The sequence below is a fragment of the Camellia sinensis genome, chromosome 11 (assembly GCF_055761805.1).
Source record: "Camellia sinensis isolate YWXY chromosome 11, ASM5576180v1, whole genome shotgun sequence".
In the NCBI taxonomy this organism is placed as follows: domain Eukaryota; kingdom Viridiplantae; phylum Streptophyta; class Magnoliopsida; order Ericales; family Theaceae; genus Camellia; species Camellia sinensis.
Window position 1 is genome coordinate 178,892,174 of NC_138971.1, and position 25,752 is coordinate 178,917,925.

At 38.7% G+C, this 25,752-nt stretch overlaps 1 protein-coding gene and 1 long non-coding RNA gene across 8 annotated transcripts in view; one reads left to right on the forward strand and one right to left on the reverse strand.

The window, feature by feature from the left end:
- The first annotated feature begins 6,195 nt into the window (after positions 1-6,195).
- Positions 6,196-9,095, forward strand: LOC145803034 (uncharacterized). The gene is made up of 2 exons (XR_014345097.1): positions 6,196-6,376; positions 8,767-9,095. It is a non-coding gene; the product is annotated as an uncharacterized LOC145803034 (long non-coding RNA).
- LOC145803031 (tumor necrosis factor receptor family protein) overlaps positions 6,861-25,752 on the reverse strand; it is a 32,102-nt gene continuing 13,210 nt past the window's right edge. For all 7 annotated transcript variants that reach the window (XM_082896230.1, XM_082896229.1, XM_082896232.1 and 4 more), the window contains one exon: positions 6,861-7,282. In XM_082896230.1, the coding sequence (XP_082752356.1) occupies positions 7,055-7,282 (228 nt within the window). In that variant the 3' untranslated portion in view covers positions 6,861-7,054. The remainder of the gene's footprint in view (positions 7,283-25,752) is intronic.

A 25,752-nucleotide genomic window follows, 5' to 3' on the forward strand; every position in this document is an offset into this window, starting at 1 on the left:
GTGTGCTCACTCGGGAGAGAAAAATTATAAGGGTTTTGCTATATCCTTTTTGGGTAAATTACACTTTGCATCCCTGCACTTTATACAAAATTTCACTTTAGTCTTTATACATCAAAAGTGTGACACTTATCTTCCTAAAGGGTAATTTCTGTTAGCCTCACTATTAACAGAAGGGCTAATGTAACACTTTACCAGAAGTGTAGGGGGTAAAGTGTCATAATTTGATATGTAGGGACTAAAGTGAGATTTTGTGTAAAATGCAGGGATATAAAGTGTAATTTACCCATCCTTTTTACAGTGCACTTGATATTTCAACATTATGCTTGACTAAAAATCCTAAACCATAACCCCAACAACCAAAGTTACATACGACTGCCTAACAACCAACCGCTATATAGGAGAAAAATAAATATTACAAATATCAAATTCTTTTTTATTAGAGTTGCACTTATAATCTCACACCAGAGTGGTACTACAACTCTTAACATTAATACTTGAAATGTGATTCAATCTAGCCAATTTGAATGTCAACACTCCAAAGAATAGATAATGGATGTAGGAGATGGGATGGGGTTAAGAAAGTATATTAATAATGTGTTTTTCACGCAAAGAAAGAAAAAAATTTTAAGAATCCTTTTTCTGTAATTTATATAGTTCTTACTCTCTTTGACAATCACTACACATCAGGTGCCACCTTTTGGTTGCAACACCGAAAATAAACCTGAGACAGCAGCAGTAGGTTCTATACTTCAGTGCTAATATATTCCTGAACTAACAATGATGTCACAACTAAGTTGAGCACAGAGAAGAGCTCTAAGATGTAGTATCTTTGGGTTGTAGTATCTTTTGTTTGGGTAAATTACACTAGTAGTCCATATACTTTACCTCTTGTGCCACTTTGGTCCTTGTGTTTTCAATTTGTTCGACTTTGACCCTCAATCTTTAATTTCGTTTCACTTTGGTCCAATCAATAGCCTCTATTAAAAAATTTAACAGAAAATAGTCATGTGCACAATATGTGATCAACTTTGAGGGGCAAAACAAACATTTCAAACCTAATCTTCCCTATTCCATCTCTGCAACACCCTTTGGTCATGTTTGATTCACAATACTAATAGTGAGGTATTAATAATCCTATTAAATTAGTGTGGTATTAACTATCCCACCCCTACCCCATTACTAATAATCCTACAAATTTGTTGAATTAATTATCCATTGGATTAATAGTCCTAAATCAAAATGTCAAAACAAACATAGGATGATTGGGCCCACGGATTAATAATCCTAATCCCATGTTTTAATCCTTCCAATCAAACATGCCCTTTGCTCTTTCCCTCCTCCACTGTTTATCATCAATCTCACTCCACCACCACCATTGCTAAACAACACATCCGCCACCATTTGCCATCAAACAACACCTTCTATCCCAACCTCGACATCACCTATTTTGAATTACCGATAGGTCAAATCCATGAGTACGTGTTCCAAGCTTTGGATGAGTCAGGGAAGCCTCACTGTTTGGGTGGTGATTACTTCGAAATCGACCTCTTTGGCAATCGATGGAAGTCTCAACCTCCGATTAAAGATTTGGGCAATGGAACCTACTATTTTTCTCTCCAAATCCACCTAGATTTCGCTGGAGATTACAATCTTACTATAATCTTACTCTTCAAACACTACGAGGGTCTGAAATTTTCTCCACAAAGATTCACAATTGACAAACAAGTTCGCAAAATCCAACTCAAGTTCTTCAAATCAATGGCTGAATTGCAATAAATTGGGATCTGTAACAAGTTTGATTTTTCGAGAAACGTGTGGTCTAGTTGGTGGACTCAATATGGGAAGAACGATAGTTGCTGGATTGACAGCAAAGGTCAATTCAAATGCTTCGAACCCACATACCCATGTCGGGTCCATGGTGCCATGGAAATTTGGGAGTTTTGGAGAGCAATGGTTGGACCTATTTGACCCATTGCTCGTTTCGATTGTTTTTAGGGGAATCAGCTCGGGATTGTTTACAGGGTTGGTGGATCTTCTTTTGGAGAGACTCGAATCATTGCGATACGATTCGAAACATTAGCCAAAAAGCCAACAACCCATACCAAAAAGCCAACAACCCATACCAAAAAGCCAACCTATTTGACCCATTGCTCGTTTGGCAAGAGGCTATTTTAGCCAATTAGCCAAAAAGTTACTAAATTAGCCAAAAAGCCAACAACCCATACCAAAAAGTCAAAGATTCTCTTTTCTCTCTACTTTTTGCACTTCTTTTCGTAATTAGCCAAAAAGTCATCCCAAACATATAAGTTTTTTTTACCTACCTTTTTAGCCAAATAGCCAAAAAGTTACTAAATTAGCCTGTTCCCAAACGAGGCCTTTATCATCAATGTGGAGGACATCAAAGTGGTTCCGAGGAGATTTGATATGAACATTATGAACCCGAAACAAGCAATCTCTATAGAGACTTTTATCATCAAGTTCATGAACCTTGGTTTCATCAACAGATCGATCGCTCCATCGAAAAGTCTCTGTTTTGGTATCCAATGAGATCGATTCATGGGTCGATTGTTGAGAAATTTCACCATGTGATGAACCCATAATGGTGTTTCCATCAACATATATCCTTGAATTTCCCATTGTTGTACTCGATTCGAAGCGACGCCATTGTCTTTGTCTTGAAGGTTGACCCGATCTAAGTTGGAAGCAAACTTGAAAATAGAAATTACACTCTCTTAATTTCAACAAACACTGATCTTAATCTCTCTCTCTCTCTCTCTCTCTGTGAAGGTTGTGAAAAAGAAATTAAGTGGGTTTTTGGTGCGGTGGAGGTGAATGGTGTTGATGTTGGGATTGGCTATGGATGATTTTAGTGGTGGAGGAAGGCAACGGTGGTAGATGATTTTGTTGCAGAGAGTCTAAGAGGAAGAAGATGATAAAACAAGAAAAGGGTAGTGAAATGTCCATATTGTCCTTGAAAAAGGGTCATGTGCGTCTCACGTGTTTGTTTTCCGTCAACAATTTTAACCGGTGTTAACAATTGGACTAAAACGATACAAAATAAAAAATTGAGGGTCAAAATCGAGCAAATTAAAAACACAAGGACCAAATGGCATGTTTGATTGGAAGGATTAAAGCATGGGATTAGGATTATTAATCCGTGGGCCCAATCATCCTATGTTTGTTTTGACATTTTGGTTTAGGATTATTAATCCAATGGATAATTAATCCAACAAATTTGTAGGATTATTAGTAATGGGGTAGGGATGGGATAGTTAATACCACACTAATTTGATGGGATTATTAATACTTCACTATTAGTGTTGTGAATCAAACATGGCCAAAGTGACATAAGAGGTAAAGTATAGGGACTATTAGTGTAATTTGTCCCTTTTGTTTTGTTTTTTTTATCTCGGTTGAAACTATAGCTTTTCTCTATCTCATCCTTGATTTTGCTATGTTTTTGTATGGACGTTATGAAGGAACTTTGATGTAATTTTCTAAGTTTGTATATTTGTCAAAAAATAAAATAAAATAAAATAAAATAAGAAAATAGAAGAAAATCATGATTTTCATTACATTCAATTGGTAGCACTATGTGTGTGTTTGTGTGTGTGTATGTCTCTCTCTCTATATATATACAACATAGGAGAGCACAATAAAAAATAAAACTAACTTCTAATTATTATTTTTTTAGGTACAACCAAACTGACTTCTAATTATTGGAGTTATTGCTGTAAAGAAAATCATGCTGGACTGCTTGTACCAAGAAAATATAGTAAGTGACTTCGCACCGAATTTCTCATAAAATTATTTGACTACTTAATTAGTAATAATTATCATAGAGAATCCCTTTATTATTATTTTTGTTGAGACTCCTTTATAAGAAGTAATGTTTACAATATACAACATAATATTGTATAGTGATCAAGAACAATTAATTCATTTATAATTGAGATATAAAATAGAGGTATAAAAAAACTTTCAAACAAAAGGAAAAATAAATAAGTTGCCACTATGTTAAAAAGTGACCCAAATAGAATATAACATTTTTGCAAATAGTGTATACAAACTTGTAGAACTAAAATTTTACTTTTAGTAACATGATCACTAAATTATAATTTAATTTAAAGATATTTAACCCATTCTGCAAATAAGTTTGATTTACATTTTTTTAATATAATATATTCATTCAAAATAATGTCGCACTAATAATCTCTCTTTAGCTTATGAGTCAATATTTTAGTTGAAATAAAATAATCACATACACATCATTCTGTTAAATCTTATAAATGTGCGTGTTTATATATATATACATCATTCACATAGAACAATGCTATCTAAATACTTTCAAAGTAATTTTTATGGGTATAGTATTGTTCATTCACATGACGTAGGAGTCACAAAAGCATGAAAGTTTTAAAGGCCAAGTAATAAACATAAACCCTTGATCAAGTAATATACTTTTCCTTCTTTCTCTTTCTTTTTCTTTTTCTTTTTCTAAAGGGGAACATATGAAATCCTTGCATTGTCGAGTAAGCAAGGCATGCAGTCAGTCCCGTCCTGCACTTTACCTTTAGTCTACCTGTATGCAAGTAGTATTATTAATAATGTTATAATGATTATATTTTTAACATGTTTTTGTATATCATTTCATATGTCAATATTATATTCGTGACAAACTCATTAAATTAATACAATTTAACACATAAGATGATAAGCAAAACATGATAAGAAAATGAGATTTTATAAAAACATTATTGTATTATTATTAGACTCAGCCCTCCGGTCCTCACCTTCCCCTTCCCTTTAAATCCAGAGCCAACCTCCAACTTACAGCTGCAACTTGTTCATTGCACAACTCTTTTTCAGTTTTAATCTGTTTTGCATATTTCCTGTAACCTCTCCAGTCTCCAGTTCTACCCATCTCAAAACCATGGCTCCGGAACCAATCAAGTCTGATCCCACATTGACCGATGGAGAGAAGCAAAAACTACTCGACCGTGAGATCAGAGAGATGATCTCTGCACTGACTCGTCGTCTTTCTGGTCTCCAGAATGTTCAGAAACAAACTGGTTCAAGCCACAACAGTCATGATCAGGGCGATGATAATGATGACGAGAATGGTGTGAGAATCATCACCCTCGCAGGAAGCAACACTGGAGCAGCTATGCGGGGGGAGTTAGATGACAAATCCAGCCCACATGGACATGGGGGAGGTCCACATCCACGTCTGCTAAGTGAGAATGAGGCCTTGGATACCTACGTGAACAGCAACTTCCAGGCCATCAACAATTCCATCATGATGGGTGGTAGCTACTCCTCCAACGATCCGGGTGTTCATATGGACATCTCCGATTATCTTGAACAACACCAAGGCCACACGAAGCATGCAGACAAGGTCGAGGGAAAGAAAAGGGAAACAGAGACCTACCGAAGCGACCAACACTCCGAACCTTCAGATTAGGCTCGTAACACATGCACACCCGTAAAGGGCTAGCTGCTCATCTGCAAACTACAATCATGCCTGCCCACTAATATATATATATATATATATGCATATATAAATAAGATTTCGTGCTGCTTTTTACCACCCAAGTTTCAGTTAATTTGGATGGATTGGGCTGTGTCACAACTTTGTTAAATCCCCTTCATAATAAAGCTTCCACTTAGGATTGCATTCTCTAGCAAGGTTCATGGGGTGCCCCATTGGGTATGCTACTATGTAAACCGTCATAGTCATAGTCACTGCAAACTTTCATTTATAAGCTTCTTTGTACCCTTTTATCTTTTCTTCTTTACGAAAAAAAAAATTACAGCTGATAATCTAATTGAATCCAGCACCTATGTTGTTTCAATGCTTCTATGAAATACTAATGTGTCGCCAACTTCATTTGCGATGTGGGATAGAGTTTATGGCATAGCAATAAGCCAGCTATTATGCTTGCTGTCAAATGCTTTTTGCAAGGTGCACCAGATTAGAAATGAAATTGTTTGATACAAGTTGACACATGAAATTAGCAATTAGATTTTACTATTTTTTTTGACACAAACCCAATTATGATATGATATGATAGCATTATAAATAAATGAACAACTTACAAAACACGAATGCATTTGTAATACAATTGTTTTTCAATATCATTTTATTTTTGAGTTGCACAAACGTTGCAAAATACAATATTTTTTCCCATTCAGGCACAAGTCATCCCAACAACATCAATTTGTATTCTATTCGACGGGCCAAACTTGATTGAAGCCTGCTCATTCAACTACAGAACTCAAAAAAAGAAGTCCCCCGTTATTTTGTTCATGGGACATGAACCAAGGTCAACGATGACAAGGAGAAACATATGTACTTCCTGAAGTGAGCTCACAGGTATCTAAACCTATCACAATAAGCCATTCTCAACATTGCATATCCTTAAAAACACAACATTCAACCTATTGAATTGTAGAACTGGGTGTGTATACATGGAAAAAAATGGAAGAAAAATGCAAATCATGGTATTCCATATGTAAATGACAACTAATTGAATCAGCTATTGAATGTTCCACCAGGGAACCTAGAGATAATTGAGTACATGCTGCAAAGGCTATTACATGCGTCACATCCACAACATGACTTCTATAACACTGTAAGATTGTTTTTGGTTCATGGATTTGGATAAGAATTTAAAAAGAAAAATGAAAAAAAGTGTGCGAAAGGTGTGAAATATAAGACAACATAAGACAGCTACATTTTCCCTTTTCCTCACCAAATCTTTGAACCAAACACAAGACAAACTTACCAATCATCTATTTTTCAAAGAAAGCTCTTATGAAGAAGGGGGAGGGTGGATTGGGCAGTGCATTAAAGCTACCATTCCAAACTAGTCATTGATTCAATTAAAGTAAAAACTGAGAATTAATAACACATCCAGACAAAAGTAGCTATTAAGTCAATATGGATAACCAAGCCCAAAGTAGCCATTAAGTCTACGGAAAACCATACTCAAATAATACAATGAGCTCAACAAATATTCCCAGACCTAGTTACACCCAATGCACATATGCATTATAGAGTTTTCTTTTTCCTTCTTGTGGAAGGTTTCTCAGTTTGTAGTTTCAGTTCTGTGGAGTTGTTTGATTGATCAGTTTGAGGTTCTTCAGGCTGAGTACAGTGCAAGAATTTCTTGCTGGAACCAACATGATTGCAAAATAGCTTCAGCATCTTTCTCCCCCTCATCCATTTAAGCATCGTCTTCATGTGTGTTTTGCTACTCAATCCACTAATATCAGCTTCCTATAATTTAAAAAGGAAATTAAAAAATCTATGATCAGTTTTCCCCCGTTAAAAAAAGAAAAGAATAAAGAGCTAGCACAGAAGCAAAATATTTAAGCAGTAACCAGTCATCCCTTTTATTTGGTTATAAAGCCTATGGAAATGGTTTATACAACAGACACGAGACAAGGAAATAATATAACATCGATAAACCAGTACAACAAAACCTAAGAGTAGGACAACAACACAATGAGGACATGACAATATACAAATCTCAAATTTTTTTATTTTTATTTTTTTTTTGGGAGAAGTAATATGCTGTTGAACAATTCTACTTTTTTCAGCAAGCAAAACAAGACTAACACATAACTATGAATAGTTATTGAACGGGTAAATTACATCATTGGTCCCTTTAGTTTGAACAAAATTTCATTTTGGTCCTTTTAGTTTTAAGTTGAACAATTTGATTCCTACACTTATAATTTTGTTGCAATCTGGTCCCTCCATCACGTGTTGTTAACCTTTTGAATAGAAAAAAATCATGTGTAAAACTAGAGGGACCACAGTAAAAATCAAAACAAACTAGAGGGACCACCGGTGTAATGAATATATTATATCGGTGGTCTTTGTAGTTTTGGATTTCACTTTGGCTCCTCTAGTTTTAGAGTCTTTTCCATTTCAAATTTTAACGGTAAGTGACAAAGGGATCATATTACAATAAAATTGAAAGTGTAGACACCAAATTGTTCAAATTGAAACTATAGAGACTAAAGTGACACTTTGCTTAAATTACAAGGACTAATGGTGTAATTTACCCTTTATCAAAATTTCTATACAAAGATTGGAAGGTGAAGGCTAACAGATTCATTTAGATATTATATTATATTTACCCCCATCCTTTACAGTAATCTTCCCAAGTATATACTTACCTAATATTAAAAGTGGCTATTGCGTGCTTGGCTCACAGCAACCACACATATAATGTCAATTTGTCAAAGTTACTTAAAAAAGTAAGGTTGGACATTACAAGGTGTATTCATCTTGTTGCCAGAGTGTCAGACATAATTCCTATCAATATACCTTGGTGCTACATAGGCCATGTGGTTAAAGTGCTTAAGTTGTATTGCCACGCATCTATGATTAAGATTATTTATTTATTTTATTATGGAAAGACCCACAAAAGTAAGAAACTGGTTTGGGAGCGCCTCTAGAGTGATGGTGAGGCCAAATGGTAGAAGGAAATTGGAACAAGCAATGGAAAAAGAAAATAAAAGAAACTAAACAATAGCAAAAACTCTCAATTCAATGTTGTTCTTAATATCAAAGGTGCCTCCTAATATAAGCTTGGTATTTATAGGTTGACCATAAAGGTCCAAATATGAAAATAGACAATAAATCCCAAAATAAATGAAATTACATAATTGGCTCCTAAATTAAGAAATCCTGAATGAAATAAGTCAGTTTTGATTCTTCTGCCTGTCTCACATAGCTGCAATGAATGACAGGTCTCACGTGATCTCCATCATTTCTCCCTGGCTAAGAAGTACTCGATTTTGAAGAGTGACGACTGTGGTACTGCTCCAAGATATCTAGGGCAAAACAGTACAACTCATCTGTCATCCAAGTAGCATACAAAATTGGCTATCCTTCCATTTGACAAGGTACCTATGGAATTGATATAAGAACCAACCAACCCTAAACCCTAATAGAGATAGATAATTCATGGTTGCAAGTTACTTTATCCTTATGTATTTTTAGAAGATGCATTATGACATTTTTGAAGGGGGAAAATGAGTTAAAAAAAATTAAGAACATGTAGGTTTGATGGGATCTAATTAGATCGTATTAAAAACACATTGATCACCAAAATATCAACAAATCTTATTTTTATACAAAACACTCATAAAAGTAGTATTATGTTATTTTTACTAAAAAATAGGTAAAAAATGGTTAGAGACAATAGTTTCAAGAATGACCTGAATCACAAAAAGTGAATCAATTGTGCATTGTGTGATTCACAATAGATTCTATCCTAAAATACATTCACCTATAGACTCGTGTCGATGTTTCATAAATCATGAAATCATAAGGATTCTATTAACAGAGATCCTCAGGCGCATCCTCAACTTAAATCTATTGCAAAATGTGAGGTGGCACTAGTATAGATGATGTATGTAAGAACACCAATAAGAACACTTGCATGCGCTATGCGAGGTTTGTGCTGGGGCGCAACAGAAAAACAATTGAGGTTAAAAAATAACACACTAGACACTTATAACAATGGAAAGAAATAAAGATGAAATCAAGACGATCGAACACACAAGATTTGCGTGGTTTGACAAAATCCTACCTACATCCATGAAAGGAACCATCTTAACTACGACAAATAAAAAGTAAAAGAATAAACTAGAGTTTGAACACCCAAACCTGAACCACTTGTACACTCCCTCTCACCCTCGAAGAACACACCCTCTCACCCAAGTTGTTGGCCTTACACTTGCACATCTCACACCAATTGTTCACTCATTTTCAGCTTAACCACAACTCATTAGAAACACCTCTTTACATATACACAACAAGCCACAAGGGTAGATGAAATGACAAAGTACATTGAATGTGAAACACCTAGGTACATGAACAAGAATAAATGTACACAATTCTCCAATAGTTTCCCTGTGACTTCAAACCCAAATCTCATTGGAACATGAGCCAACAGTTGGAATTCGAATCAACCACACTGGGAACTTGAACCATCGAAGAGCTTTAACATGCCAACCACAAAGGTCCAATTATAAAAATAGAAAATAAATCCTAAAATAAACAAAAGTACATAATTAGCTATTAAAATTAAGAAATCCTCAAATCAAGCCTACATAAAATAAATCAAATCTCATTCTTCCAACCACATGTCACAAAGGTGCAATGAATGCTAAGTTTCAGTGTCTTAGGCGTGTTTCTAATAGCATATCAGTGTCTTAGGCTGCTTAGGACTCCTCCATAAGCCTCTCATGACTTCGCAAGACTACAAACTTCTCTCTTGAGGCTCCCAAATGCTTTATCTTTGCTTCAACCTAGATGTTAAGGTTTGAATAACTTTCTATTTCCGAAATTTATTCAAGTAACCTCTTTAGCAAGCTTTTATTGGCCTTTAGAATGTATAAATTCACACTTAAGGCTCAAATTCCTCACTTTTAGCCCACTATAGTTGTCTTGATCTAAGACCAATGTTTCTACTCCATTTTTTTTTTTTTTTTGGATAAGTAAGTCATATTATAACCAAAAAAGAAAAATATACAATGAAGTTCAACACACAGCTTTTGATGGGAGCACAAAAATAAACAAAATAAACTACTCCATCAAAAAACAAACTGAGCTTATAGAAAACAAGCACAACATTCCCAACAAAAAAAGGATTTAGAATTTCCTTCTAGCATTCTTCAAGTCATGAAGTTTCGCTTTAAGTTTTCTTCTGTTATCCTCTTTTGAAGTCTCCCCATAACTAGGATCACTTGGAGATGGACTCCCTCTATTTCTCAACTCTTGACTTGAATCTCCATTTCCTAACTCGTCCATGTCACACGATTCAAGGACATCAAAGGCATTAGATGTTGAGGGGATAGAAGACTGCGTCTCTCTCTCTTTGTTGATCAATAGCGTTGAACCTTACCCACCAACTCTCCCCTTTTTCTTCACCACTTCCCATTTAGTCGGAATTTGTGTTTTAGTGTCCTTGACTCTTCACTCATGTTTGAAGGAGGGAGGGTTCAAAGACTTTGGCTTTTGAGGGCACAAATTAGTGGTATGGCCAAAAGTCTTACAACCATCACACCTTTGGGGCTTCCATGGTACCTCAACTTGAATCTCATATGGGTCACCATAACCAAGATTTATTTTGAAAGACTTAGGGATCTCTTTATTTGCTGGCACTTCAATACTAATTCTCGCAAACGTAAGTCTGCTTCTCTTGAAAGTTGGCTCATCCAAATAAAGAGGAGTTCCCAAGATACTAGCTATGTAACCCAAACCCTCTTCACTCCAAAGTTCCAAAGGAACATTGTACAACTTCACCCACAATGGCACACTTGAAAATTCACACTTTGTTAGTTTTAGTCCAGGTTGCCATTTTTTAATAACAATCAATCTAGCCCCAACATAATAGGGGCCATCTTCCAAGATTGTGTCCATAGCCTCTTCACTTTTTACTTTAAAAATAAAAAAACCATTGTCAATGGAGACAACGTCCTCAAGCAAATTTCTCCAAAGTTTCTGTTAGAATTTACCAATTTGCTCCTCCACCTACCATCTCCACTAGCACCCACTTCACCTACCACCTCCACTACACTACACCTACTACCACCTTCTCTTCTATATATAGGAGTTGTAATACATAACACAAATCAATCAATCTTGTAACAATCTATCAATAAATCAATAATACATGATTATTAACATGGTATCAGAGCAGGTTTAGAACCTAATATTTTCGTTTCACCGGCGGGCGGCAACCTCACCTTAAGCCGTCCGCCGGATCTCAACCTAGTCCGTTTATTTTCTACGCTCACCTTGCCAATCAAGTCCTCCTAGCCCACCGCTGTTCTCTCTGTTCTGCATACCCGATAAATCAACCTGAGCAGTCTGATCCAGACACCCAGCCGTGATCTGCTACATCTTCAATTCATTAGGTACCGTTCTTCCCTAATTTTAGAGCCACTGAAATTTGCTAGTCAAATCACCATGGCCATGGACGTGGAAACCATGAAGTCCAGGTTTAAGCCCAGAGACGCTTCCGGTAACTGTAGTTGGACCATCTCCTTCTTGAGTGAAGTGTACGGTGCCACTGACACCTTCACTGCTGTTCAGAACAACGACGATGGCGAAGAAGCGGGGGAAGGAGAGATCGTGTCGGAGTCGAAGTCCGGCAAGGCCGTAGTCGATGAAGAACAACAACACCCACTGGAACACTCGTGGACGTTCTGGTTCAACAATCCCTCCGCCAAGTCCAAGCAAGCCACTTGGGGCAGTTCCATTCGCCCCATCTACACTTTCTCTACCGTCGAACAGTTCTGGAGCCTCTACAATAACATACCCCATCCAAGCAAATTGGCTGTGGGAGCCTCTACAATAATGTATGAGCTGCACATTATCTGGAGGACCAAGTAGATGCGAGACATCCAAGGATCCAGCCCATGGCCACATGCATGCGAGACATCATTATCTTCCCATCCACCGCCCAAACCATTTTATATATATATATAAATATATAAAACTGTGCCAGCCAACTTTCATTATTTTATATATATATATATATATATATATATCTTTTTATTATATTATATTAAAAATAAAAATAAAAAAAAATAAAAAACGATAATATTTTTTTTTACACCGTCCAACTTTTTGGCCCACGGTTTTGATCCACACCAGCATATAGTTTCAAAGAGATTCGCATTTGCACAATACACTCATTTTATTTCTACCGGGGCTCAACCCCGATCAGCATTTTACACCCAAAAAAAAAAAAAAAAAACAAAACAAAAAAAACAAAAAAAAAAAAAAACAAAAAAAAAACAAAAAAAAACAAAAAAAAAAACAAAACAACCAACCCTCTCCACAGGCACGATTTTTTCTTCTCTACTCTGCCGCCGGTCTCTTCTTCTTGCCTCCGTCCTGGCCGGCCCTTGACGGTGTTGCCTCCGTGCTTCCCACGCCACCGAGCACATTTACTCCCTGCTCCTCCACTGCCGCATATGGCGGCCCTCCAAATCGGAACATCACGGTGGCCTTCCGCTTCAGCTCCTTGTTTTCTGCCCTTAGCACGCTTATCTCTGCTCGCGCATCCTTATACATGCGTTGGAGCAGAGCCAGCTGGGAGTTTAAATGCTGCACCTCATTTGTCCTACTCTGCAGCCGGTTCGACAAATTTGTGACCGCCGTCATGCTTTCCACACATGCCTTCAGTGTATATTGATTGGCTTCAACATCTGACTGCCCTGCCATTCTTTGCTCCACAGCCCGCATCGGAAAGTTCAACGGAGCAAACTCCGGGGCGCTTGGTTGAGTTTCCAGTGCCACCGCACCAGTTCTCTCTCTCGTTGACTCGTTGAGGTCGGGAAAGAGGGTGAGCAGCCCGCGGGAAGACGATGAAGCCATTTTCTAGGCACCAGAGTGTTACACAGTATCTCTCTCAGAATTTCTCTCGCAGGTTTTTTGCCTCAGCCTCAGCCTCTGTCTTATAGCCGAGGCAGCCACGCGCATCGCGCGCCTCTTACCACCAGCCGACAAACGGGCACGCAAGCCAAGGCGCCCACGTGCCTCGCCATCATGTCCGGCACACCTTTTGATGAATTGGGCACGCCTTTTGATGGCACGCCTTTTTATGGATTGGGCACGCTTTTTGATGGCACGCCTTTTGAAAATTGGGCGCACCTTTTGAGGATGCGATTTTTTAAGGGGTCCGACAAGACTCTGTAAACTGTCCCGACATTGATTCCGGTTAGCTCCTTTCTGGGTCCGACAAGACTCTGTAAACTGTCCCGACGTTGATTCCGGTTAACTTTTACAAAGGTCCGACAAGACTCTGTAAACTGTCCCGACATTGATTCCGGTTAGCTCCTTTATGGGTCCGACAAGACTCTGTAAACTGTCCCGACATAGATTCCGGTTAGTTTCTACAAGGGTCCGACAAGACTCCGTAAACTGTCTTCTACAACGGTCCGACATGACCCCATAAACTGTCTTCTACAACGGTCCAACATGACCCCATAAACTGTCTTCTACAACGGTCCGACATGACCCCATAAACTGTCTTCTACAACGGTCCGACATGACCCCATAAACTGTCTTCTACATCGGTCTGACACTGCCATCCAGTGTCCTCTACACCGTTATGACACCACCATACAGTGTCCTCTACAACGTTATGACACCCCCATACAGTGTCCTCTACAACGTTATGACACCACCATTCAGTGTCTTCACCAATGGTCTGACACGACCATACAGTGTCTCCTATCCTTTTTTTATGTATTTTCTTGTTTTTGTTCCTCTCTCCAAACTCAAGTTGGTTAGTTTCTATCCTCCTTGAGTTTGCGGGGGGCTGTTAGAATTTACCAATTTGCTCCTCCACCTACCATCTCCACTAGCACCCACTTCACCTACCACCTCCACTACACTACACCTACTACCACCTTCTCTTCTATATATAGGAGTTGTAATACATAACACAAATCAATCAATCTTGTAACAATCTATCAATAAATCAATATCCGCCCAAGTTTTCACATAATGGAAAGAGAATCTTTTATCAATGAAGTATCCAACCAAAGCATTTTCCCAATGAGAAAAGCCTTTTTTTGAGATCTCAATAGGGATATTGTAAATGCCATCTACTTGGTTCTCAATCTTATGGGCACCTATTTTATACTTCAATTTTGACACCTTGTTAATCTCTTCTTTAATTAAAGAGCTCCCAACTTGTAGAGGTTTACCTGATATAGCAAGTGTATCCAGACCTTCACTACCATCTTCCATATGTAGATCAACCGAATCCTCATTTCGACAAGCTCGCACGGGCTTATCACTCTCTCGTTGCTTGGAACCCATTACTTCTTTCCTTTGATCAGCACTAAGTGAGCCAAATTTATTTGACAACATCATTTCGTTTGCCACCAATGGGGACACAGTGGTCAATTTTGGCCACTGCTCAACATCAGTTAGCACTCTAGTTGGTGTGTTCCATGCATTAGGTGTTTGATGCTGCTTTGGTGATTGCTCAGGTGAGGCTTGCATTTTCACAGTCCAGCGAAACTGTGTTGTACCAAGATCACAATCACACTCAATTGAGCTATCCTCCGAATCTACGTCCCTCAATCCCCTCTTGTTTACATTTGAGGGCCCTTGCCACGGTCCCACAAAATCTCCAAGTGAAAGAGATTTGGGGGGGCCTTTGGTGATGACGGATATGTGGCCTTAGGCAACGAGTCAGGGTTTCCTAAATTTCCCAAAAATAAAATATTTAGGTGGCGACTCTGTATCTGGCGAAGCAGTCCATGTTTGGCACTTCTTTCAAAATCTGTTTTCTCAAAACGATTTGCCGGATTTAGACTCTTTGGTTCAGATTTAGAACCGTGACAACTTTGAGAGTCCTGAACAGTAGTTCACCCCAAAATGAACAGAACGGGACTCACCCTCCCGGGGTGTTCGGGGGACGTCTACAGTTTCTGGCGACTCTGCTGGGAATTTAGAGAACTTGACTCGAACTCATGATATCTGTTTTTGACTACACTTGTGTGTTTATTTGCATTGCATTTGCATTGGTGCGCCTAGGACACCGTGTTTGCCATCTGCTATTCCTGAACGGTTTGCCGGAGGCTTGTCTTGTCAAGGCATGACCATAAGGCTGACCGGTTATGGGCTCTGCCAGTATGGGAACACAAACCCCGATTTTCCGGGGCACCCTTTTGACCATTCGACCTAGTGCATATTCGGAATCCATAGTGACCATTCCAAGCTAGGACAGGTTGCTTACCCGATAGGTTGTTTGAAGCCGCTACGTGCGTAGTGAAACCCTAGCTCCTGACAAAATAGGACAAGGAAACCCTACCCCAACATAGGGATGTTTTGGCTCTCACTTATCTGTTATGTGCTTTTAGAGTGCGTCTCTACAGGAATGCATATATCAGTTTGCAAGTCTGGGTATCAGGCCTGTGGGCATCAGAATGTGAAGAATCAGTTTTACCCAAGGGTATCAGATTTGAGGCCTGGTTTGCCGATCTCTTCCAAGTGGAGGATTAGAGATAACAGGATCGTCTTTGGTATGACAGCCCTTCTCCCGATGTTCCCTTTGATTCAGACTGCCCCCAACTTGAGTAGCAAAAGTGTCATCCACAGCTTTTGCAACAACTGCGAGGACTTGCTCTTTGTTTAGTCCCTCGGCTTTCAAAGCCTTAACAGCGAACAGGAGATGTTCATGGGGATCCATGTCCGCCCCTACCTTGTTCTTTCCACTCGCCTCCACTTTGCCAAGGGATTGGCCTTCCTCAAATGCAGCCCGTCCCAAGATCGGGGAGCCTTTTGACATGAAGTTCCCGGTATGTGGTGTGGTCGATGATGGAGCCAATGTCCCGGAGGCCAGATCTGTCACGGTTCTTTGAAGATCTTTAATCATTCCCATCAACTCAGAAGTAGTGGGTTCACGGGTTTGAGATGGTTGAGGTTCAGGTGCACTCATCATGCATAAGTCCATGCTTTCTGGGATAAACACCTCAAGCTTGGGTAGATGGGCTGGGGTGATGTATATGCTGGGGTCATAGGTGGATGGCAGTATGTGGATAAGATTGAGGTAGGCAGGAGATGTTTGGTCATTGGGGTCTGAAGGTGGAGCTATCGTCCGATTGTCGATGAGATTTTGGACCTCATGACGAAGGCGGTAGCAACGGTCGGTGCCATGACCGCGCTGTTGATGGTACATACAGTACTTGGCGGGGTTATGTCTGGCTGGGAGTGGGTCAGGCAGAGGTTGAGGATCGAGGGATTTGAGATGCCCTCTTTCCATCAGGACTTTTCGTGCGCTAGTCAGGCTCATATAGAGAGGGGTGAAAATTCTGCCCTGAGCTCGGGCTGGGCTGGCTGGCTGTAGGCTTGGTTTGGCAAAAGGGTCGGCTGTGGAAAGGTCACTCTGAATCTACTCCATTTTTGAGATCTACATGTCTGAATTTTAGCATGTAAACTCAATAGTTTCCTCTGCAACTTAGAGAAACTCCATGTTGGTTCATTTCGGCTTACACTGGTGCATTATCTCACTTTCAACTTACCTCAACTCATCCGAACTTCAAAACCTAGTGCAACTTATTTCAACCTTACTCAGTATTCAAGGACGGAACCAGGATTCATACATTGAGGGGGCTAGCACCAGGCACATATATATGTTATGGGTTAGATTAAGCAATGGTGGTTTTAAGCTATTAATATTTTGTAAACTCTTAACAGGGCATGTTCGGTTGCCAGATTATTTTTTATAAAATTAAATATAAACGAAGTTATTGATAGGATTGATGATGAGTTACATAATCGGGTTAGGTGGGACAAATAATTGGATATATGATGAGATTATGAGATAGCTAAGAAGCACGGACACAGACACTGACACATGACATGACATGGACACACAAATTTTCAAAAAATAGGGGACACGACACGCTGAGGACATGCTCAAAATATATAATTTTATTTATTTATTATGTCATAATTTTTTTTTAAAAAAAAAATTGGTAAGTAATACAAATTACAAAATAACATAAACAAATATTTTAAAATATATATAGCTATTCATCAATTTCAGCACTTTACCTAATAAAAAAATTGAGCAATTTCAAGAAATTTATTTTTTCTTCAAATAAAAATAATTTGCTCTATGCATGTCAAGGCCAAAGATGAATATTAAAAAATAGAGGGGTAGCTAAAATTTTGTTCTTATCCAATAGCTGACCTCATAAAAGGGTTCAGAATATATATAATTAAAGAGAAAAGAGAGAAGAAAAAAGAGAGAGAAAGAAATGGAGGGAGAGAGAGAGAGAGAGACTAAAAAACAGAGTAAAGGAAAACAAAGAAAAAGAAAAAAAAAAAGACAATGAAGTAGAGGGAGAAGAATGAAGACAATGAGAGACAAAGAAAAGGAGAGAGAGGGGGGGAGAGGGAGAAGAAGTTGCTCACTCGTAAACCCTAGGCGAATCTGTTGAAGCTTTTGAAAGTCCTTATTAAAGAAAACCTACTTGCGAATCTGTGATTGCTTTAATAGGGACTTTCAAAAGCTTCGACAACTTCGCCTAGGGTTTATAGGTGAGCGACTTCTCTCTCTCTCTCTCTCCTCGCAGTGTCCCTTAAGTGTCTATGAGCGTGTCCGCAAAGTGTCCGATTGGAAAAACATAAAAAAAAAAAAATCTAGACACGTTAGAGAGAGTGTTCAACACGTGTCCATCGTGTGTCTGTGTCCAACACGTGTCGGACACCCATACGTTGCCACCGGAGAGGTGTCCGTGCTTCATAGTGAGATAGTATTATGAAGAATAAGTCATATTATAGGATAAATAGAGTGGAACTTCTTGTATTATGTAGATGTGATAAAAGATATAATTATATTTTACTAAATATAAGAAGGAAATAATCTAGAGCAGTTTAATTCTTTAATACCACAATTTCTAGGTTTAAAGAATGACCGGTCAATTTAACTACAATGAGCCAAACACTTGTAGGTTTAGAGAAGAGAAGGAATTAAAGAATGAGTTAGACTTCATTCCCTTTTATATTACTAATATTGAATAATTACACGAGTGCCATAAGGCATAATATATGGGCCAACCCATTACACCCTATGTAGCACGGACACGGGACACGACACAGACACTTGGACACGTAATTTTTTAAAAAATAAGGGACACGATACGCTAGGGACACGTTTAATATATATAATTTTATTTATTTATTATATGTCTAAAATAAAAATAAAATCATTAATTCTTATACAATCACAATAATAATAAAATTAATAAACATAATTTTAAATTTTTTTTAATAAAAAATGAGTTTTTTTTTAATAAAAATAATTTATTTTATGAATTTTAAGTTTAACAAAAAAAAATAAGTGTAAAAAAAAAAGAAAAAAGAAAAAACGAAAAAGAAAAAACAAAAAACAAAAAAAAAGAGAGGGAGAGAGAAACGTTGAAAAAAAATATAAAAGAGAAAATAGAGGAGAGAGAGTGAAGTCAAAAAGGTAGAAATAGACAGAGTCAGAAAAGGGAGAGACAAAAGGGAGGAGGAGAGGAAAATGAAGAGAAGAAGAAGAAGACCAGAGAAGATGGAGACAGAGAAGACGAAGAGAAGAAGAGAAGAAGCAGAATACCTCAGCTTCTTGGATTGATCTGAAATAGGTTAGGCTTCTTTCCCTCGATCTCTTTCTTTGTCTCCTCTCCTCCCTCGATCTCTTTCTCTTTCTCTTTCTCTTTCTCTTTCTCTGTCCCCGTCTCCGTCGATCACTTTCTCTTTTCCTGTCTTCGTTGATCTCCTCTCTTTCTCTATCTCCTCTCCAACAGTTAGGGCTTTTCGATCCACCTCATGTGTGTCCAGAAAGTGTCCCGCTGTGTCCATGGCGTGTCAGACTGGAAAATTTCAAAAAAAAAGAGACGTTAGAGAGAGTGTCGGACACGTGTCTACCGCGTGTCCGACGCATGTCAGTGTCTGACACATGTCCGACACTCGTACGCAAGGCCTGGGGACGTGTCAGTGCTTCATAGATTACACCAATTAAGGAAATAAATAAGCAGTTAATACAATCACATATTTCCTATTCTAACACTCCCCCTCAAGCTGGTGCAAAGATATCTCTCATGCCCAGCTTGTTGAGAATGCCATGAAATGGCTTGCTCCCTAGCCCCTTGGTGAGAACATCGGCTAGTTGGTCTCCAATTTTCACAAATGAAATACATATAATGCCACTAGTGAGTTTTTCCTTAATGAAGTGCCTATCAATCTCCACATGCTTAGTTCTATCATGTTGAACTAGATTATGAGCTATATTGATTGCGGCCTTGTTGTCACAGTATAGTCGCATGGAGTCAGTCTGATGGATTCCCAAGTCTCCCAACAATAGTTTAATCCATAGTAACTCACATACACCCTGAGCCATAGCCTTGAATTCTGCCTCAACACTAGATCTAGCCACCACATGTTTCTTACTTCACTATGACTAGGTTGCCACCCACAAATGTGCAGTATCAGGAAGTTGATTGTCTGTCAGTGACTGATCCAGCCCAATCTGCATCAGTAAATGCCTCTACACTGAGATAGCCATATTTTGAGAAATAAAGACCTTTTCCAAGAGAAAACTTCAGGTATATCAGGATTCTCATAACTGCATCCAAGTGGAAAGTTCTTGGAGCATGCATAAACTAGCTCACCATGTTCACAACAATGGCAATGTCTGGACGTGAGTAGGATAAGTATATGAGCTTGGCCACTAGTCTCTGATACCTCTCCCTGTCCACGAGATCTCCCTCTTAATCCTCACTCAATTTCTGGCCCAGTTCTAGAGGTGTATCACACAGTCTACCTCCAAGCATTCTAGTTTCCTTTAACAAGTGAAATACATACTTCCTCTGGCATATGAAGATGCCATCCTTGGACCAAGCTACTTCAATGCCCAAAAAATACTACAAATAGCCTAAGTCTTTGATTTCAAACTCTTTGGGTAAATATTCTTTCAAACGAGGAATCTCCTCAACATCATCTCCTGTTAGAACAATATCATCAACATAGACAATAAGAGTTGTGGTCTTACCATGTGAGGAGTGTTTCACAAACAAAATGTGATCAGCTTGTCTTTGCTTGAACCTATATTTCAGCATAGCTTGAGCAAACCTTTCAAACCAAGCCCTAGGAGACTGCTTTAGCTCATAAAGTGACTTTCGAAGCCTGCATACTTTACCATTGGACTTAGCATCGGCAAAACCAGGAAGAATGTCCATATAGACCTCTTCCGCTAGGTTTTCATGAAGGAAGGCATTCTTCACATCAAACTGATGAAGTAGCCAATCCAAATTTGCAGCAACAGAGAATAAGATTCTCACGGAATTCATCTTAGCAACTGGTGCAAATGTCTCCTGGTAATCCACCCCATAAATCTAAGTGAAACTTTTAGCAACTAGTCTTGCTTTGTATTGTTCTATGGAACCATCTGCTTTGTGTTTTACCGTGTACACCCAACTGGATTTTTGCCTCTAAGTAACTCCACTAACTCCCAAGCACCACTCTTGCTGAGAGCTCTCATCTTTTCCATCATGTCATGTCTCCATTCAGGAATAGAGAGAGCATCCTGAAAATTGGTAGGTAGACTCACAGAAGACACTTTAGACAGAAAAGCTTTATATGAGGAAGATAGATGAAAATAAGAGACATGATTACTAATAGGATGCTAAGTACATGACCTAACCCCCTTCCTATTAGCAATGGGAACATCTAGATCTGAAAAAACGGATATAGAAGCACTAGAATCAGAATTACTTGGACTCTTAGGAGAGAAGGGTGACTCTGGACACTCATTCGGAAAAGAAATTGGCAGTAGAGGAAGGAAAGTAGTCTTTTGCATCCAGGTGACTTGTGTCTGTCCTTGTCCCTGATATAAACTTTGCCTGCTACCTATTCTTCAACAACTGTTGGCTCATCATTCTCTATCTTTTCAACCACTTGCGGAAGTGGAACATGAATCTCTTCACACCAAGGCTCCCTCTGAAGAGATGACTGTGAGACCAGGGGGGTTGGAAAGTAATGCTGAGACTCAAAGAAAGCTATATCCTTAGAGACAAACCATTTGTGAGTGGGAGGATGATAACACTTATAACCCTTTTTGGTGGCAGAATAACCCAGAAAAACACACTTAAGAGACCTAGAATCCAATTTACCACGAGTGGGTGAATGATTATGGACAAAGCAAATGCAGCCAAAAATCTTAGGTGGAATGGAGAACCCGGAAGGGGTAGACTCGAAGAAAACTTGAAGAGGTGTTTATTTGTGAAGGACTTGGGTAGGAAGATTAATCAAATAAGTGGCAGTGAGAACCGCTTCCCCTCAATAGGATCGCGGAACCCGCATCTCAAAAGATGACAACGGGCGACATCAAGAAGATAATAATTTTTGCGTTCTGCAACACCATTTTGTTGAGGAGTATTAATGCATGAAGTCTGGTGAATAATGCCATGAGTGGCGAAGTAAATGGCAAGACCAGAGTCAATGGGCTTGTTTGGTTTGTATTTGAGAAACATGTTTTGAGATAAAAAGCACGAAAATTTGTTTGGTTTGGTTTTTTTTCAAAAGATGTTTTGAAAAATTATTTTGAGAGAGAATTTTGAAAAAAGTGATTGATTTGATGTGTATGAGAGAGAGATTTGTTTGGAAAACTTGTAAACCAAACAAGTTTAGAAAAAAAATTTTGAAAAAATTTGTTTGGTTTGACTTTTGAAAACTTATTTGTAGAGAATTTTTCTCAAATTTTTTTGAGAAACACAAACCAAATAAGGCCAATATATTCCCCACATTATCAGAATGTAGAATTTTGACAACCGCCCCAAACTGAGTACAAATCATTTTATGAAAATTTTGAAACACAGAAAATACCTCACTTTTATCTTTCATCAAATAGACCCAAGTGGCCTTAAAACAATCATCTATGAAGGTAACAAACTATTTTTGACCGGTTACAGACACAAAACGTGATGGACCCCAGACATAAGAATGAATCAAAGAAAATGGAACTAAACTTTTATTAATAGAAGGAGCAAAAGAGACTCTGTGCTGTTTGCCAAGTTGACAAGACTCGCATTGAAAATTTGACACATTATTTTTCTCAAAAACAGAAGGAAATAAATGCTTAAGTAATAAAAAAGAGGGATGTCCTAAGCGACGGTGCCACAACCAAATATCTTCCTTGGTGGATGCTAACTGAATTAAATAAATGAGCTAGCTTATCTGTTTGATCCAGAATGTAGAGCCCATGTTCCTCTCTACCATTGTCAATCCTCTTCCTCGTGATAAGGTCCTGAAACAGACAATGATCAGGAAAAAACGTCGCGCTACAATTTAAGTCACGGGTAATACGATTCAAATATAAAAGATTAACACTGAAATTGGGAATATGGAAGACAGAAGACAAAAGAAGGAAAGACGAGGCATGAATTAAACCTTTCCCAACACAGATGAAATGGTACCATCAGAAATACGTACTTTTTCCTGAACTGAGGAGGGGTTATATTCTGAAAATAAATTAGAGGAGCCAGACACAGACGGAAGTACCAAAATCAATAATCCATGAGATAGTCGTATGAGATAGCAATGCACATGGAGAGGAAGCCAAGTTACCTGAATTGGCAAAGAAAGAAGGTGCACTTGTAGTAGAAATGAAGGCTCGATGGTCTAGCAAGTGGCGAAAAGCAATCTCAAAATTCGAGACAGATAACCCCGAGACATCAGCAGCGGAGGAGACAACTGGAGATGAAGATGGTGGCTCAACAGTGTCTGAAAAATGGGCTCGGGCATTGGCCCCACAGCCTCTAGTACCAGACCGACCCCCTCGAGTACCAAGACGATCGCCGCGGCCACCAGAGGGAGTTCCATATAGCTTCCAACAAGTTTCGCGTCTGTGGCGAGGTCAACAACTGTAGTCATAGTAAAGATGATCCTTTTCAGAAGAATGATGAAAACCACGAGTCACATAGTCACCATCGCGCGAGGGTGCAGAAACCAAGACTGAGCGATCAGTAGTAGCAGAAGGAAGCATCGCAGAACGGCGACTCTCCTCATTCTGCACAAAAGCAAAGACTTCCTAGAGAGAAGGAAGTACATCCATGCCAAGTACTCTGCTTCGAACCGGTCATACTACACATTTAAGCCTTCCAAGAACTTGAAGACCCGCTCTTGCGCCACAAACTTCCAGTAACCAGCAAAATCAGTGGGACAGACAGGCTTGTAATCCTAAAGGTGATCATGTCGCTTTCACCCATTGCTAAAGAAGGTAAAATACTGAAGGATAATTTGCTCACCTTGTACCGACCTTTCAATGGAGTGACGTAACTCAAAAGCTTGTGAGAAGTTCTCCTTCCTGGTGTAAGTAGTTGCCATGGCCTCCCAAATATCCTAGGCAATGTCCATAAACAAGTAGCCTTCTCCAATCTCCGGAACCATAGAATGGATCAACCAGTCCATAATCAGATAATTGGTGATCTCCCACTGGTCATAATGAGGATCAGTGATATTGGGTGCCTAAACCCGCCCATCAACATATCCCATCTTCCTTTTATTCTTCAAGAAAATAGTTAGACTCTGCGACCACACTAAGTAATTCTGACCATTGAATAGAGAAGAGGTGATTCTAAGGCCAGTGTGGATGTTATCAGTCATAGTGGAAGAGATAACAGAACTCTCGCCATGAGATGGCAGAGAGGTAGTACATTCACTGGTCAAATCTGCCATTGAGACTCTATTAAGGATTCCTCAAACACAATGCCAATCACAACCCAGAAAATGAGAGTGAAGTAACAAGCACAATAACCACTAAGAATATTAAGAAACAAGTTTTTTTTTTTTTTTTTTTTTTTTACATCACCAGAAAGCAACCATTTTTTATTTTTATTTTATTTATTTATTTATTTTATTTATTTAGTGATTGTGTTTTAAAAAATTGTTAACAGAGTTGTACTAATACAAACAGAGCCTGGAGATGAAAGACGAGGTTGATAGAGACAAGAGGTGAAGTCGAAGGCGGCAACAGAGACAGAGGCAGACGCAGAAGGAAGGTTGGTCGATGAGGGCCCAGATGGCCAAAGGGAGTTCCGACAGTGGCCTAAGAAGCTAGAGGGACTGCCAACAACCCTCTAAGAAGCAAGAGGGACTGCCGACAACCCCTAGAAGGTGCAAAGATGGTCGACGAAGCCTAAGAGGCTGACGACGAAGCTGGGCAAGGGTGTTTAGACTGGGGTTTGACGGTAGGGAGGTTGGGTGTGGGCTACAATGGTCAGTCTAGACTGTTTGGACGGGAGAGGAAAGTAACAGAGAGATAGGGCTAGGGTTTTGGCTCTGATACCATGTAGGTTTAGAGAAAAGAAGGAATTAGGGAATAAGTTAGATTTCATTCCCTTTTATATTAATAATGTTGAGTAATTACAGGAGTGCCATAAGGCATAATATATAGGCCAGCCCATTACACCAATCAAGGGAATAAATAAGCAGTTAATACAATCACATATTTCCTATTCTAACAACACTACCTTATTTCATTTCATATTGTTGTTTGGGAAGAAAGAATCTAAAATATAATAAGCAATTGATTAAGAAAAGCCATGTAATAGTTGTTACATGATGGAGGGGCTGGGGCCACATGCAGAAATTAACTTGGGGCAAATTTCACTTTACCCCTTTGTGATTTGGCTTCTGTGCAGATAGCTCCTTTATCATTTGGAAATAACCACAACCCCCATGTGGTTTGTGGACTAAAATGCACTGTTAGTTTTTTTTGTCAAAGATGACAGATTGTGAGAGCCACGTGCCTATGTGAAGAGTAAGGTCAATTTTAAGACAAAAATACCCCCTTTACATATTCAAATTTGCAAGAATTACCATTCTTTTTTCTCTATTTCTATTGTTTCTCTTTCTATTTCCTTTCCTCCTAGCCATTAGCACCTTGTTTTCTCCTTTTTCCTTCTTTTTCTTTACTTCCCTTCCTCTTCTTTTCTTCTTCTAGTTCCCCCATCAACCTCCACTTATGTTACACGGACGCGGGTACGAGCATCAGGTGCAGATGCGGGTGCGTATCTAGGGGTCGGACACTTCAAAATTAAAAATTAAAGATACGTGGATATGTATCCAAATTTGGATACAGATACGGGGATACGTTAAATATATATATATATATATATATTTTAAATATAGTTATTAAGATGAGTTATATTATA